At 34.8% G+C, this 17,565-nt stretch overlaps 2 protein-coding genes and 1 pseudogene across 8 annotated transcripts; all 3 read right to left on the bottom strand.

Moving 5' to 3' along the window:
• Positions 1-630: 630 nt before the first annotated feature.
• LOC18605394 (flavonoid 3'-monooxygenase CYP75B137-like) lies at positions 631-2,913 on the bottom strand. The gene is made up of 2 exons (XM_018117465.2): positions 1,828-2,913; positions 631-1,387 (listed from the first exon to the last, which is right to left on the bottom strand). The coding sequence occupies exons 1-2, from the start codon at positions 2,812-2,814 to the stop codon at positions 761-763; spliced, it is 1,614 nt and encodes a 537-aa protein (XP_017972954.2). The 5' UTR covers positions 2,815-2,913; the 3' UTR covers positions 631-760.
• Positions 2,914-6,795: 3,882 nt separating this feature from the next.
• LOC108661355 (carnosic acid synthase-like) lies at positions 6,796-8,556 on the bottom strand (annotated as a pseudogene).
• Positions 8,557-9,179: 623 nt separating this feature from the next.
• LOC18605400 (carnosic acid synthase-like) lies at positions 9,180-17,501 on the bottom strand. 7 transcript variants are annotated; one of them, XM_088804481.1, is made up of 9 exons: positions 17,220-17,501; positions 16,185-17,140; positions 13,275-15,755; positions 12,149-12,360; positions 11,463-11,774; positions 11,191-11,314; positions 10,420-10,529; positions 10,247-10,306; positions 9,180-9,530 (listed from the first exon to the last, which is right to left on the bottom strand). In XM_088804481.1, exons 2-3 carry the CDS (start codon positions 16,971-16,973, stop codon positions 15,129-15,131), a joined length of 1,416 nt encoding a protein of 471 aa, XP_088660607.1. In that variant the 5' UTR covers positions 16,974-17,140; positions 17,220-17,501; the 3' UTR covers positions 9,180-9,530; positions 10,247-10,306; positions 10,420-10,529; positions 11,191-11,314; positions 11,463-11,774; positions 12,149-12,360; positions 13,275-15,128. The 7 variants fall into 7 exon arrangements, with proteins under 7 accessions (XP_088660607.1, XP_088660603.1, XP_088660602.1 ...); XM_088804477.1 differs by having other exon boundaries at positions 13,275-14,873; positions 14,968-15,755; positions 16,185-17,501; XM_088804476.1 differs by having other exon boundaries at positions 13,296-15,755; positions 16,185-17,501.
• Between the last annotated feature and the right edge of the window lie 64 nt (positions 17,502-17,565).

A 17,565-nucleotide genomic window follows, 5' to 3' on the forward strand; every position in this document is an offset into this window, starting at 1 on the left:
ATTTGGTGATCATTAAAATTAAATTATTTTATGAAATAAAATTATCATTATAATATTATTTTAATATTCGATTAATAAAAATAATTTTAAAATAATAACAAAATGATAAAAATCTTTTAATTATAACTTAATGAAAATTTTTAGGTTTTTGAAATTCATTATTTTTAAATAATATGTTATTATTAAATTATAATTTAATATTTTATTATTACAATATTATGATGATTTTTTATTTTTTTAAATTTTTTCTTATATTTTCATTTTCCCTTTTTTAATCTTTTAATTTCATTTTTATAAAAAATTTTATTAAAATATTAATAATTTATTATTAAAAAATCAATAAAATTTTTTTTAGTTTTCCTTATTTTCATTTTTCTTTTTTTTTCTTCTTTTCCTTTCTTTCTCTATTCGCCACTGGTTGAATCTGTTGTCACCAGTAATGGAGCATTGATCTGGTGCTGGTCGCGGCCAGATATGGCCATAAAAGCATCGATCTGACATTAGTGACCATATCACACCATTGGAGCTGATCTCTTCTCGCAACAGAGGTGAAAGGAAAAAAGAAAAGAGGATTTGGCGGTGCCGACGAAGGAGGACGACTGCAGTGGTAATTGGTGTTGGGGAATGTCCTTAATAAAAGTGCCATGGCCATGGGGAAGTTATTATTCATCATTGAAAATTCAGAGTTATCAGAAGTATCGTTTACAAGGAGAAGGAGGTTCACATATTTTTTTGGTAAAAAGAAATAAGAAACACAGCTTCATTGGTACTGCTCTGAACTAGAGAGTCGTGCAGCGGGTATGGCGACAAGTGGTTCCATTTTCTTCAATACAATTCCGAATTTCTCCTGTATATCAGGCTTTGTTCCCTCCGGTAATTTCCATTCAAAAGAATGCAACAGCGTAGCTAAGACGTGCGTCACCATCTTTTCTGCCAAAGGAATTCCAACACAAATTCTCCTCCCCGATCCAAACGGAATAAAGTGGAAATTGTTCCCTAGATAGTTGCCTTTCTCTGCGTCTTTCAAGAATCTCTCAGGTTCAAATCGAAGAGGATATTCCCAAAACTCAGGGTCCCTCTGTATCGCCCACGCATTAAATAAAACTCTGGAATCTTTGGGGATGGTATATCCAGCCACAGTGCAAGTCGTGCTAGGACTACGAGGTACTAGCAAGGGAATAGGCGGATGAAATCGAAAGGTCTCCTTTATTGCTGCATCTAAATAGACAAGTTGAGGAAGATGAGACTCTTCTACAATGTTTCCGGCTCCAACCACTCTGTCCAATTCCTCAACGGCTCTTCTCTGTTTATCTGGATGCCGTAGTAACTCTGTCATCGCCCACTCTACAGTAGTGGATGTTGTGTCCGTACCGGCGACAATCATATCCTAGATATGAAAAATGTTCAAAATTATTTAGCATCAGATCATCACAAATATCAAAATTAATTTTAAATGTGTCAAAAAAAATTCAAGTTGAAATGAATTAAAAAAGAACATATGATAGATAGTATCAAAAACAACAAAAATAAAAATGACATCTACAATATATTACAAAAAAATACTCTTATATTTATAATAATTAATACTTCGATAAAAAAAATACAAATATATAGTATTTTTTAGTAATTATTACAATCACACACTTTGTAAAATGTACATAGACCACGATCTTGCTTTGTGTAGGACCTTTGTTGGTTCAACAATATATCATATTCAAAGGACAACTAAGATAAAAACAACAACAAACAAGAGGAGCTAAAGTCAAAATAAAAAACAACCACCAATTGTTTTTGTTGAAGAGTGTAAAGTCTGGATTAGATACATACCAACAGCAGAGCCTTAACTTCATTCATGGATAATGAGGATTTATAATCCCCTTGTTGGTTCAACTCCAACAACAGTTGCAGAAAATCCTTGCTTTGTTCCTTGTTCTTGCCCTCTCCGATATCGGGTTGATCAACCTTTCTTCTGTGTGCTATCACTGATTCCAAAATCTCATCCATCCACTTCAAAGCCTTCTTCATTCTAGATTGATATCCTTGTAAATCGAAGCGGGTAAGAAAAGGAAAGAGATCAGAAATGTTAGGAGCTCCTAACAATTCAACAAACTCTACCACAACTTGCCTGAACTCAATCCCAAGCCTGCTTCTTTCCTCTCCATTCAGTGAACCACCCCACAGCATGCTTACTATCACATTTAGATTGGTAAGGAACATTTGATCACCAATGTTAACTGGTGAGCCAACCTTCCCGTAAATATCTTTCACCATTTCTCGAACCTCTCGTCGACGCAGCGCATAGCAATTATCAAGGCTTGTATTGCTCATAATTTCACGAACAACAAGCCTTCGCAGCTTACGCCATTCGGGGCCATTAGATCTCCATGCCATGTCACATCCACCATACGTGCCGATTATAGCTACCGTAGGAGGGTCACGGTTAGCAAAGATAGCATCGTGGTCCTTGAGGACCTCTTTGGCAACTGAAGCTGAACTTACAACTATGCAGATCTTGCTTCCGAGCTGAAGTTTGATAATGGGGCCATGGATTTGAGACAGTTTGGAAATGTATCGATGCAAATCAGGTTGGAGGAGAGGAAGGTTTCCTAGTATAGGCAAGCCTGGAGGACCTGGTGGCAAGGGCGGCACGCTCTTGGTGAATTTCTGAACCCACCATGCATAGCAGGCAATGGCCAGTGCGGCTGCCAAAAGAGTTGCTGCCTCTCTGATGATGGTATGCTCAGCGTTATCATTGCTGGACCATGACAAGCCCCCGCAGGCTAGAACAGCAACCTTACTGGCGAGATTTGGCATGATTATTTACTTAGTCGCACTTTTTTTGTTTTCTCAAACAGTTGAGTCGCACTTCCAGAATGTGTTTATTTGGAAGATATAAAGCGCAAGAAGCAAACTTTTAGGTCCGACGCTTGTGGATATGCTTATCCACCGACTGTACATTATGGCAGTGTATATTGTCCACCAAAATATAACACTTATTAATGAGGTAAAATTAAAATTCATTAAAGACTTAAAAATAAATATTAATAATATTTTTTTAAAAAACTTTTTTTCTCTCTCCAACTTCCTCTCAATTGTTTTTTTTTTTTAATCTTTCCAACTCCATCATCTTCTTTTCCTCTTTTTCTTCCATTAAGATTAAATTTGATAAAATTATGAAATTCAAGAGCGATGATAATTAAAAGTTTTTACTTTCTCTATAAACTCTCCTCCATGACTTCTTTCCCTTTGCACTATTATCATCTTTACTTGTTCCTAGATTTAGATCTAAGGCGATTGCAGAAACAATATAACATACCTAACTTATGTCTAGTACCATAAGAACTAATCAAAATGAAAATCTTGCATGTCTCATGTTTTAAGGAATCAAGATTGTTAAATCAATCCATGAGTACTCTTTAAAAAAAAATCAATCCATGAGTTCTTTCATTATAAAACATATAAAAAAGTAATAACCCATTATGATCCTATGAAAATATCTAATTGAATCGATAACAATAATATAGACTAAAGACTTTCAATCTCAAATCTCACACTCTAAATTGAAAATTTCATTGTCGATTTTATATCTTAATCAATTACATGTAAAGTAAAGCTGAACTTGAATAAATTGTGGATTGTTTAAAGAGAACAAGAGAAAGGTAAGAGGGAAAAGTGGATTAGAGTTTAGGGAGAAAGTTACTTTTTCTTTTTGCACTTTAAACTCGAAAGGAAAAAACAACTTTAAACTGAAAAGAAGAAAAAAAAAGATCCTAAAGATTTTTTAGAGAGACATGGAAGATTTGTAAAAATTTTTGAGATTAGAAAGGTTAGAGAGAAACATGGAACAGATTTTAGAGAGAGTAAAAAAAAATTAATTTTTTACTTCATTAAATGTTAAAACTTTTTAATATTTAGTTTTAGGTCCCTAATGAATTCTGGTTTTATCTCATTAATAAAGTGGTACATTTTGGTGGCTTGACAGATACACTGTCAATACATTAAATATAAACCTTTATAATTATAGAAAAAAAATAAAAATTTCTTTGCTTGATATTTTTATTTTTTATGTTTTAAAAGATAAATAAAACAGAATAAAACACACAAAAATATTAATCAATAGCAATCTAATGATATTTTATTTCTATAGCATAATTTACTTTTCTGTCTAACATCTCTATCTCAATATATACGTGCTGTTGGTTATTCGCCATTGAATTTATATCTCAATATTAATGGTGGTTGGGGCCAAGCAAGTGCAGATACCGACATTGGTTGGGGCCAAGCAAGAGCAGATACCGACAATATGGGGTTCTGGCAGGTGATCTGGTTCCAGAGGGCAGTAGCCCTGGTAGTTGTTGAAGCCTTGGAATTTTTATTCCCTTCCCTGGTAGTTGTAGTTACTTTGCTGATCAATAAAAATGATCATATGTGGATTGCACATGTAGAATATATGTATAATTTTTAATGCAGTAGGTATATAATTTGAAAACTAAGCAGTTCTTTAAAAAAAATTCAAAAGAATTCATTAAAACATACTCTAAACACACTTATAATATTTAAAAGATATTTTTTTAATATACTAAAAATCGTTAAAAAAATTAATACGAGCATATTTAGCTCGAGAACATTTGAATAAATAATATATTAATTAATGAAATTAAACGAAATTAAATAGAATAAATAATTAATGACCTTTGCCAACTTCACAATATTATAAATTTTTAGTACAAAAAAATGTTATTTTCTTAATAAAATTATTAAGTGTAATCATATAAATAAAGTTTATTATAAGTTACAGTAATGCTTATGTATAAATTAAATATATGTATATGTATAATATTTTACTTTATTATGTATATATGAAATTAATGATACAACTTATATGTTTAATGTTTTATATCAAAGTTTGTATAAATAATAACTACTTATAAATAATATGTTATAAAAGCTAAGGTGATAATTAATAAGATTATTAAGTGTAATCATATAAATAAAGTTTATTGTAAGTTATAGTAATGCTTATATATAAATTAAATATATATATATATAAATATTTATACAATTATATATATATTCATAACATTTTATATAACGAGCTATTAACAAGGTGTAATAATTACAACATATTAATATGTAGGATATTTATTATCATATATTATAATATTAACATATAAATTATATCCTTTAAGATATATAACTTGTAATTTCATATTAATACAAATTTATAAATAAATATATAATTAAAATTAAATTACTATAATTATAATTTGTACACGTATATATAATAAATTAAGACATTTTAAATATATTATTAACTAAGTTTACCATCAATTCTTCTTAATATATATAAAAAAATATTATATATATAAATATATATATAAAAACTTAGTTTGGTTTTTTGGGTGTGGATTGGTCTAAAAATTTAAAATCAAGAACCGACCAAAAAACCAATTAGACCAAACATTTTAAACTAATTGATCCAATAAACCAATTAAACTGAACCGTTTTACCTAAATCGTATTTGGTTTTAGTAGATAATTGATTTAGTTTGGTTTTGCTCACCCCTAAATATATGTATATATATATAATATATTACTTTATTATGTGTATATGAAATTAATAACACAACTTATATGTTATAATATTTAGATCAAAGTTTTTATAAATAATAAATAATTATAAACAATATGTTATAAAAATTTGGGTTATAACTAATAAAATTATTAAGTGGAATCATATGAATAAAATTTATTATAAGTTATAGTAATGTTTATGTATAAATTAAATATATATTATAATATTTATACAATTATATATATATATTCGTAATATTTTATATTATGAAATATGACTAAAATGTAATAATTATAATATATTAATATATACGATATTGATTATCATATATTATAATATTAACATATAAGTTATATCATTTAAAATATATAATTTGTAATTTCATATTAATACATATTTATAAATAAATAAATATATATATGTAACAAAAATTAAATTGCTATGAATATGATTTGTATATGTACATATAATAAATTAATATATTTTAAGTATATTATTAATTAAGTTTATTATGAATTCTCAATTAATTAGCATCGAGAATCATATCCTGTCCCCAAATTGGGGGATGGAGAATTACATAAGATTTTCAAAACCACTTAAGATGTAATAGCAAATGTCAAAATTAACTCACTACTCCAATAAAAGCATCAAACCAAAAGGAAAATATGATTAATATCAAGAACAATTCAAAAGTAAATCTACAAATCAAGTGACATCCTCAATTGGGCTGGTGATGGGAGGGGGGAGTTTGGGCTTTGGGTCTAATCTCATGATGTTGGTTTTGGAAAAAAATTATTGGGGGAGAATGAGTGCAGGTATGCTGGATTGTGTTAGGTATGGTGAGTTGAGTCTTGTTGGGTTTGTAAAGAGTAGCCTGCACATATTATAGATTAAAGTACAGCTTTTGTTTTTATGTTTTGGGAGGCCGCGGAATTGAGCAAACCCCGATACTTAATGAAACCTAGGCTCATCAACGAGAAAAAGTGACATCCTCAATATAACATATTTACAAATTTGTTTAGGTACATGAACCTCAATCTCGCATTGGATCCATATCATAACCATATAATTATGTAGGACCTGTATGTCTAGCATATTTAATACACAAAAGAATAAAATCTAAAATCAGGAATGTAACAAAATACTGAAAAGATTAACCATATATATATATATATAGTCTGATTTTGATTTTGCACAAAATTAAAAAAAAAACTAGTATAATCAACTCGTAAACAAAAAAAACACACATCACAAATGAGATTTACAAGTCCAATAAAAAAAATTGTATTATTTTGAAGGAAAAAGTTGTATATTCCCTCTCCTCATCACTTCAAAAAGTGAGAAAGAAAATCTCCTCCGATCATCAGTTACTGTATCTCATCACATGACAGATAGTTGAAAATAAAAGAGTATTCGTAGAGTGGATTTGAGAGTATAATTAGTATCATTAATATTATTACCCGTTTTAAAAAAAGTCTTCACAGAGTAATAACATATAGTATATATAGGGGGCTGCAGCTATTAAAATATGGAAGAATATATAATGCAAGGAATCCTGATAGGAGCTGGCAGGAGACATTGAAAAAGGAAGTGAGGGCGGACTCGAGCTTGTTATAAAAGGTTTTGGGCTCTATAGAAGGGACAAAGGTGGCAAAAGATTTAGAGTATAAAAATGTAGCGCTGGAGACAAATTCAGAAGTTTAGTTTAAAGAACTAAAGCATAATGGAGAGGTGCAGTAGTCCATTCTTAAAGACATCAGAAGAATTAACTGATTTTTGTTTTTAGAATCCAGAACTGGTAAGACAGATTCACGTATGCGAGGGGAAATTGGAATCACCAAAGTTTATCGGCTTACCAGCAGCAAAGCCTTTGCTTCGTTCATGGATAATGAGGTTTTATCATCTCCTCGTTGGTTCAGCTCCAACAAGTGCTGCAGAAAATCCTTGCTTTCTTCCTTCTTCTTACCCTCTCCGTCGGCCTGCTCCACCTTTGTTCGGTGTACTATCACTGATTCAAAAATCTCATATAACCACGACAAATTCTTCTTCGCTTTGGATTGAATTCCTTGTAAATCGAATGGGGTAAGCACTGGAAAAACATCTGAAACATTAGGTGCTCCTACCAATTCTACAAATTCCACCAATCGTTTCCTAAACTCAATCCCAAACCTGCTTCTTTCCTCTCCATTCAGTGAACCACCCCACAGCATGCTTAGCATGACATTTAGACTGGTCAGGAACATTTGTTCACCAATTTTAACGGCCGAGCAAACCTTTCCGTAAATATACTTCACCATTTGTCGAACCTCTCGTCGGCGAAGCGTGTAGCAAGCATCAAGGCTTCTGTTGCTCATAATTTCGGGAACAACAAGCTTACGCAGCTTGCGCAATTCGGGACCATTACATCTCCACGCGATGTCAAAGTCCACCATACATGCCGACTATGGCTCCTGCAGGCGCTTCACGGTTAGCGAAGATAGCATCATGGTCTTTGAGGACCTTTTTGGCAACTGAAGGTGAACTTATTACTATGCAGATCTTGCTTCCGAGCTGGAGTTTGATAATGGGGCCATAGATTTGAGAGAATTTGACAACGTATCGATGAAAATCAGGTTGGATGAAAGGAAAGTTTCCTAGTATAGGCAAGCCTGGGGGACCAGGTGGCAGGGGCGGCTTGCTCGTGGTGAATTTCTTAGCCCACCATGCATAACAGAAAGTGGCTTGTGCGGCTGCCAACATAATTGCTGCCACTCTGATGACGGTATACGCAGCGAGTCCATGGCAGCACCATGACAAGCCCTCGCAGGCAGGAACTGCAACCTTATCATATAAGTCAGGCATCATTAAGGTATCTGTCCGAAGATAGAAGGCAGAAGAAATGAACTTCTATAGCTCTTTCAAACGACTTATTAAAGCTTTAACTCATTGAGATAAATTCTCTCTTTTTGAGCTCTACTACATGATGAGATCATTGTGGGTAAAATTTGGGTCTTTAGATGCTAATATCAATCCAAGTTACAACCCTGATAAGATTCTAATTTTCTTTTACGACTTTTTAAGATTAAAGTATTATCAATTTATCATCATAAGAATTTTCTCAAAGATATAATACTATAGTATATACTACATTCCCAATGGCAATTGATGATGGTTTAAAGCAAGACTTAGTCATTGATGATGATTGATGAGACGTTGACGATTTATTGCTCCCACTCGGCAATGCCATTATCACTTAAAAACATTTACACGCCATTGTAACCAAATTTTCCAATAGCCATAATTTGAACTGTTACCAGCGTCACATTTGATTGACACCAACTAGAAGACAATAGCTGAGCTGGCTGCCAACGACGGTCGACAATTTACTGAAGAGAAAATATGTAAATCAAAACCAGCATTCTGGAGCTAGCATCTTTCCATTTAAGTTGCACTAAAGAAGAGAGGTGGACGACCCTGTCGCCAACAGCATGTTGCCAAACTCCACCACGATACATAAATAATGGATCATAATCCGTGCTTCTGGCGCATTTAATCATTTTGCGCTGAAAGATATGTCCCGCTGATCAAAGTGTTCCCAACCAGCAGTCTCTATCAACCTCACAGAATGAAAGATAATGGACAAATTTCCCATATTAATCTTTGTTTAGTACTTTTACAGGCACTGTGTGATACACAAATGACAATGAAGAACAGGAACAAAATAATTTTAAAATACAAGTTTCTGAAAAAGAAAACATTGCCAATTTGTTCGAGTGATTAAGTATACACAATAAAGTTTGGGTATGGGGCAAAATCAGTTAAAAGCAACACGTGCATTCAGTTCACTCTTACCATATGTTGAATTTCCTGCAAGGCAACAGTCACATGGTAGCTCACTGATGATGATGACTACTACCAGTATCACTAACTTGTTCCATCTCTTCTGAATCCTGAAAGCACTGGTCGTTTATTTGAAGCTGCAAGTTTTTGTGGAAATGAGATAAAAGAGGAGCTTAAGAAGCAAAGCAAGAAGGATATCTAGAAAAGTATGCAAGAAAATTATGAAAGTATAACAATAGCAACATATGTAAGAAATTCCTATTAGAGAAGTTTCATCTAATCAGAGCCCTAAAATATGTTGTCTGGCATGCTTCCTTTTATGCTTTACTTAGGAGGAGAAGAAGGAAATAATTGGGTTTTTAGTGCTGTTCAGTTGGTAGCTGAAGCTGGAGGTATAGGATAGACAGTGTTGATACATTCTGAAATGTCTCCCCATAGTTTCCTTTATGTGCTTGCATGTTCTATACATATCTTATAACATAACGTATCTCCAGAAGGTGATGATTTAGAATGGCATTTCCCCTAGAATCCAACAAACTCAATTGGTCATCCAAATGGTGATCATGATCTAGGTCGCACAGTGCTAGAGGTACACCAGCAGATGTTCATTCTACTAGGTGCTGGGAGATCATGTACAGTTCATTCCTATTTGGAAATAAATTAATTTTGTTGGTGTTATCTATTATTTCCTTGTGACCCAACACCAACACTTTGATCATTGAAACTTGTCTAACCAAATTTGTATTTTGTGTATATGTTATCAGTTACTCTTATTTTGTTTAATTTTCTTTCAGAGTAGGTTTGCTTTGCAAATCGTTACAACTCCACAAGAAAACTGGGAAGTGGAACTCACCTTCAATAGGCTCCGGATTTAGCTCAACACACTAACAGAATATCTGAAACAGAGTATCCACTATCACAGAATAAATAAAAATAAAAGTCAGCATTCACCACCACTACAGATACAAACAGCAGAAAAAAATCTAAGCATTAGAGGAGGAAAATACTGAAATATTTGCACATTACCTAGCATCTGAAGGAATAAGCCTCATCTCTGTGACCTTGGATAAACCTAAAACCTCATTAAATTCTGAATCTGAGTCCCCAGACTCATCTTCATCAGCTTCAGTTTCAATCTTCAGGGAAAAAAAATGTTAATCAAGAGAGAGAGAGAGAGAGCTTCCAATAAATTTAAAAAAATGTACTACAAGCACTTATTGGGAAGCAAAAGCGTTGCATATCTTCAAACCAAATTTACAGAGGAATGAAAATAATTGTTATAATAGATTTTAAATTTACAAATGTTAAACTTTATTCATAATAAAAAATTGGTCATCCTAAATCACATTATTGTTTAGAGCTTTTCCATTCATTCCTGAATTATTTGTTTTGTTCCGTCCCACATTAAATTCAACAAATTTAACTATCATGTTAGTTTAAACTAAGAAAGAACTAGCAAGGTTTGGCACCACTCCCTTGACCATTTAATTGGCTAAGTTGCACATATCTACCAATCCATAAAAATGCAAAACAAAGATTTCCTTTTCCTCAGGTTGCTTCTCACTAATCAACGAAAGTTAAACTAGCATCCTAGCAGACAATCAGCTATAAAGAAACAAAATGATATCGAATAAAAAAAGACTGCAAACTACAAATTTAATTTACAGTTTTTATCAACTGAAAGCAAAGCGTGAGTTGGTAACTAATCATTACAAGACCTGAGCAAAAACTTCATAAGAACAATGGAAGTGTGTTTTCTAAGCAAACAAAGGAGAAATAAGAAAAGCATTGGAAAACCTGAGTGTAAATACAGGGAGAAGGGCAGGCCTCTGGATCCCCTGAAACGGTTGCAGCAACAGAGACATGAAACCAATGGCATAGCCATTTTGCACTGTCCACATCACTCAGCCAAACCACTTGCCTGTAATGACCCAAAAAAAAAAAAAAAAAAGAACCAGAAATCCTCAGTTTTAAATGCAATTAAAATGATCCTGATTATATGCAACGATTCAAGTAAATGTAGAGAGTTGTGATATAGAGAGTGCAAGGGGATTCCAGGGCATGATTACCAAGTGTGATGGGGATGTGAACAAACTCCTCACCATTATCTGAATCGAGAACAGGCTCTCTGCCACCGTTGCCGGCTCTTGCCATGAACTGCCTAAGCCCTAACACCATTCTCTCTGCTTGGGTCTGGGTTTTTCTAGGGTTTTCTCTTTAGAGGGTGTGGGTTTATTGCTGCATCTAAATAGACAAGTAGAGGAAGACGAGACTCTTCTACAATGTTTTGGTCTCCAATCACTCTATCCAGTTCCTCAACTCTTCCCATATTATCCGGATGTACTAGTAACCTGTCATTGTCCACTTTACGGTAATGGACACTGTATTTGTATCAAAACAATTGTATCTTAGATATCATAAATGTTTAAAAATATTTAACATGGCACTGCAGAATGCAAATTAATTTTACATGTAACAAAAAAAGATGAAAATTAATTATAATTAATTCAGAACTGAAAAGAGGACACAATTAATTAGTATTAAGAAAATTTAAAAGTAATTTTTTTTTTAAAGATACTACAAATCTAATAACATCTACTAGCTAATTTCATAATTAGTAGAGTAATGTTATTCTTTGTTGGCTCAACAAGTATACCATACACAGAGGACAAAACTAAGATAATAAAATACAACTGATAAAAGAAGAAGCAATGGTCCACTAGCTAACAGTAAAATTTTAGCCTTAGATACATACCAGCAGCTTAGCCTTAAAACTTCGTTATTGGATAATGAGGGTTTATAGCTTCTTTGTTGGTTCAGCACCAACAACTGCAGCAAATCCTTGCTTTCTTCCTTTCTCTTGCCCTCTCCAACATCAGGTTGATCAACCTTTCTTTGAGTGTGCTATCACTGATTAAAAAATCTCATCAAACCATGTCAAAGCCTTCTTCATTCTGGATTGATATCCTAGCAAATCGAAGTGAGTAAGGAAAGGAAAAAGATCAGAAATGTTAGGAACTCCTAACAATTCAACAAACTCTACCACAAATTGCCTGAACTCATTCCAAGCCTGCTTCTCTCCTCTCCATGCATTGAACCACCCCATACCATACTGAATATTATATTTAGAATGGTAAGGACCATTGGTCACCAATGCTCATGCAATAGGGCCCTTACTGAACAGAAGGAAACATCCTTTTTTCTATATTTGATTATCCTGACTTGATTAATATATATATATATATATATATATATATATATATATATATATAATATAACACAATGCTAAAATTTTATTGATCAAAATAAAGTATTATATGTTAAAAAAAATTATAAAGTTTATTTCCAAATGACCATTCTCAATACCATTCTTAAAAAATCCACTAAAAATTCTTAGAATTGAATTCTGCAGGCCTTACTCCCGATACTTTTACAGCCCAAATTTCTGCTAGCAGACTATTTGTTCAGCCTATGTTAATCATGGAACCAAAAATCCATGGTTGCCTTCCAATCTCTAACAAGTCCACCTGCATTTGTAATTATTGTCTGGTTCTTAATGGCTGCAGCAGTATTTCATTTATAAACATGAAACAGAGGCTTTTCTCACAAATCTATCCAGGAGTTTGAATTATCGCACTAATATATTCTTCCTAAAGGCTATTGATACATCTCTTCTTGCTCTAACAAAATATGAAAAGGCCAGAAATATCAGTATTTCAACTGTCAAAGAACTGAGGATTGCATGCTTTCCAAATGTATTAGGTAGCCATAGAGAAGAAAGAATTATAACTAATGTCATTAGAGTAAAACAACTTACTCATCGTATTAAAATAAATTCAAAAATTAAAAGATACCGAGAAGAAACCATGCACATTACGAACCTGAGCACGTTGCTGCCATACCTCCTTAGACACCCAACATCTGCTATGAATATGATCAAGGTCTTCAACTTGAGCCCCACATCGAGGACAACTTGGAGTGTAGTTAGCTTTCTCTGAAATCGAACCACATTTGCCAAAACATTATCCTGCAAATAAAGCCAAAGAAAAAACATGTGTCTTTCATGACGCTTAAAACGCCACAACCATTTCCAATCCTCCCTCTCTTCAACATCCCCTATACCACCAGCAATTATTTATAAGTGGAACCTGCTGAGAACGGCCATTCCTTTCGCCTTGACCCTTGTGATAGTAAAGCACTTACCCAGTTTTGTTTTTTGAAAAGCATAATGTATTCCATTAAAAGAAGGTTAAGATACAAGTTTCATTAAAGTGTATCCCAACTACGGTCAAACCTCTAAGTAGGTTACTCATTCCTACCAGAATAAACATACAAAAAATCCAAAAGGACAAGCAAATAGCTAATCACCCCTTCAGCCAAGGCCAACATCACACCTTGGGCGGTGCTTGTCATCCAATTAGGTGAATCATCAAATACCTGGTGGGCATAAACAGACCTTGGCAACAGCCATCAGAAAATTAACCCACCACAACACAACACAACACAACAAGCTCAAGACTGAAATCACCAAAGCTCTCCGCTGGAAGCACAAAACAGAGGCTGAAAAAATTCCGCATCATAGTTAACAGCAGCCTTGTCACCACCTCGACTCCCATTCAAGCAGTAGACAACCAAGCCACACTAAATTCCAATAAGTCCAAAACCACTGAAAATGTTGACCAATAGCAACAAGAGAAAGATAAGACCAGAAGTTCCAAAACCAGGTTATACCCTGTTGCCACGAAGCACAAGTCAACCGAAACAGACACCAAGGAAGAATGAGGAAGCCATACCAGAGGAAAAAGAGCTTCTGCCGAGGCCATTTGAACCAACACCATTTACGAAGAGAAAAACCAGTCATGTGATAGATAAAAACAGGGTGAGCCTGAGCTCCCCACCATATGCCCCTTACGAAGGCCAGGGGTATACCGTTGCAAAATAATCACAGAATACAAGTATCTCTATACTATACAAAAGACCATCCCCTATACACCCTTTACAGCCTAAAAAACACTCCCAAAACAGCAAACGGATCCACACTTTGTAATAAGGAGGAAAACACAGCAGACCAAACATAGATCAACAAAAACAAAAACCTAGACTCCAGCCTAGAGCATGCTTGATTCAACGATCACAGTTCATTGAAAACTTTTCATACCTGGGCAGCCATAGTTATCCTTGAATAGACTCATCAGTCAAGGTTCCTCTCTGTTCAGAAATTCTATTTAGATCATCCTCCCACACATTAATCAATTCAACTTTCCTACCGAGACCTTATTTGGCAAGACTGTCAGCTTGATGGTTTGCCTCCCTCCTGACATGTTTAATTTCCCACTTTGTCACTCTTTTCTTTAACATCTCAACATGAGGTATCCGCTTTCTCATCCTCGATGAGGCTAGGTTAGGTTCCTGTACCCATTTAACAGCATTTGACGAGTCGCTTTCGACCACCAATGAATGGGAACAGCTCCAATTCGATGCTGAGAATAGCAGAAATGCCTGTCTTACTTCAACAATAACTGTAATGTAGCAGCAGAAAACAAAATATAATACTTCTATCCGTTTTGGATGCACCTTTTAAGCGTCAAGCTTGCATGCCGAGGCCCAGTAGTAGATAAAGCACGGGGAATTTAAGTCATTATTCATTACTCAAAGATGCCAAGTGGCGGGGTGCTTGCCTTCTTTTAAGGAACAAAGGCAAGACGCTTTACATGCACGCTCGTATAAGACACATGTTACTGGTACTGCTCCGAATTACAAAGTCGTGCAGCAGGAATGGCAGCAAGTGGTTCCATTTTCTTCAAAAGTATTCCAAATTTCTCCTGTGTATCAAGCTTTGTTCCCTCTGGTAATTTCCATTCAAAAGAATGCACCAGGGCAGCTAAGACGTGTGCTATCATTCTTTCCGCCATAGGAATTCCAGCACAAATTCTCCTCCCTGACCCAAATGGAAAAAAGTGGAAATTGTTTCCTAGATAGTTACCTTTCTCAGTGTCTTTCAAGAATCTTTCAGGTTCAAATTGAAGTGGACCTTCCCAAATCTCAGGGTCTCTTTGTATCGAACATGCATTAATTAAAATTCTAGAATCTTTGGGAATGGTATAACCAGCCACAGTGCAAGTCATGCTGGGCTTGCGAGGCAATAGTAACGGAGTAGGTGGATACATTCGAAGTGTTTCCTTTACAACTGCTTCCAAATAGAGCAGTCGAGGAAGATGAGACTCTTCCACAATGTTTTGGTTTCCAACTACTGCCTCCAATTCCTCAAGGACTCTACTCATTTTATTTGGATGTCGCAGTAACACTGTCATTGCCCACTCTACAGTGGTAGATGTTGTATCTGTAGCACCTACAATCAAATCCTGCTCACAAATTGAGGGATAGAGAATTTTGTAAATTTTCAAAACCATTTAGGATGTAATTTCAAAGATTAAAATCAACTCTCCACGCAACAAATGCATACCAAAAGGAAGATATGATTAACATCAAGAACAATTCGAAAGTCTGTAAATCAAGTGACATCCTCAATACTACATATTTACAAATTTAACCTGCATGGACCTAATCCTGCATTGGATCCTTAGCATAATCATGTAATTGTCTAAGACCTGTATGTCTAGCGTATTTAATACACAAAAGAACAAAACTGAGAATCAGAAACGTAACCACACAAAACATACACCACAAAACGAGGGTAGATTTAATTAATTTTTGTTTTATAATCCAAACCTATGTAGAAGAGATTATCCTAGAGAGGGGGAAAATGGAATATCAAAAGTTCATTTACATACCAGCATTAAAGCCTTTACTTCGTTCATGGATAATGAGGTTTCATCATCTCCTCGTTGATTCAGCTCCAACAACTGCTGCAGAAAATCCTTGCTTTCTTCCTTTTTCTTTCCCTCTCCATCGGCCTGTTCAACCTTTGTTCGGTGTACTATCACTGATTCAAAAAACTCATAAAACCACGATAAATTCTTCTTTGTTTTGGATTGAATTCCTTGTAAATCGAATGGCGTAAGAACAGGGAAAAGATCTGAAACATTAGGTGCTCCAAACAATTCTACAAATTCTACCAATCGTCTCCTAAACTCAATCCCAAGCGTGCTTCTTTCCTCTCCATTCAAGGAATCACCCCACAGCATGCTTACCATAACATTTAGACTGGTTAGGAACATTTGTTCACCGATGTTAACGGGTGAGCCAACCTTTCCGTAAATATCCTTCACCATTCGTCGAATCTCTCGTCGACGAAGCGTGTAGCAAGCATCAAGGCTTCTTTTGCTCATAATTCCACGGACAACAAGCTTACGCAGCTTGTGCAATTCAGGCCCATTAGGTCTCCACGCGATGTCAAGTCCACCATACATGCCGACTATGGCTCCTGCAGGCGTGTCATGGTTAGCGAAGATAGCATCATGGTCTTTGAGGACCTCTTTTGCAACTGAAGGTGAACTTATTACTATGCAGATCTTGCTTCCGAGCTGGAGTTTGATAATGGGGCCATAGATTTGAGAGAGTTTGACAACGTATTGATAAAAATCAGGTTGGATGAAACGAAGGTTTCCTAGTATTGGCATGCCTGGTGGACCAGGTGGCAGGGGCGGCGTGCTTTTGGTGAATTTGTTAGCCCACCATGCATAACAGAAAGTGGCTAGTGCGGCTGCCAAAACAATTGCTGCCGCTCTGATGATGTTATACGTAGCGAGTCCCTCGCAGCACCATGACCAGCCCTCGCAGGCAAGAACTGCAACCTTATCATAGAAGCCCGACATCATTAAGGTGTATGTCCGAAAGAAAGTAGAAAGCAGAAGAAATGGACTTACGTAGCTCTTTCGAACATGTTTTTCCCCAGTCTTAGAAAGTAAGAAGTAATCCAATCTACAAGAAAAGTGAGATTCAACTTTTCTTACACGTCTCTTTCACTTTTTTTTTTTTTTGGAAGGGCAAGAGCATTTCATTGAATAGGGTAGAGAATTGTCCCTTCAGTTGCTAATACCCGGCTACAAAGAGATCTAAAGGGCTACACAATTCAGCCACGAAAAAGCTACAAATACCCTGTCACAAGGGTCCTAAATGCCAACACATTTCAGCCACAAATACACAGGATCAAAAACTACAGCTTTTTTTTAGCTCAACTACATGATGAGATAATTGTAGGTAACACATTTT

Source organism: Theobroma cacao, chromosome 3 (assembly GCF_053813885.1).
Source record: "Theobroma cacao isolate CCN51 chromosome 3, ASM5381388v1, whole genome shotgun sequence".
NCBI classification, from domain to species: Eukaryota; Viridiplantae; Streptophyta; class Magnoliopsida; order Malvales; family Malvaceae; genus Theobroma; species Theobroma cacao.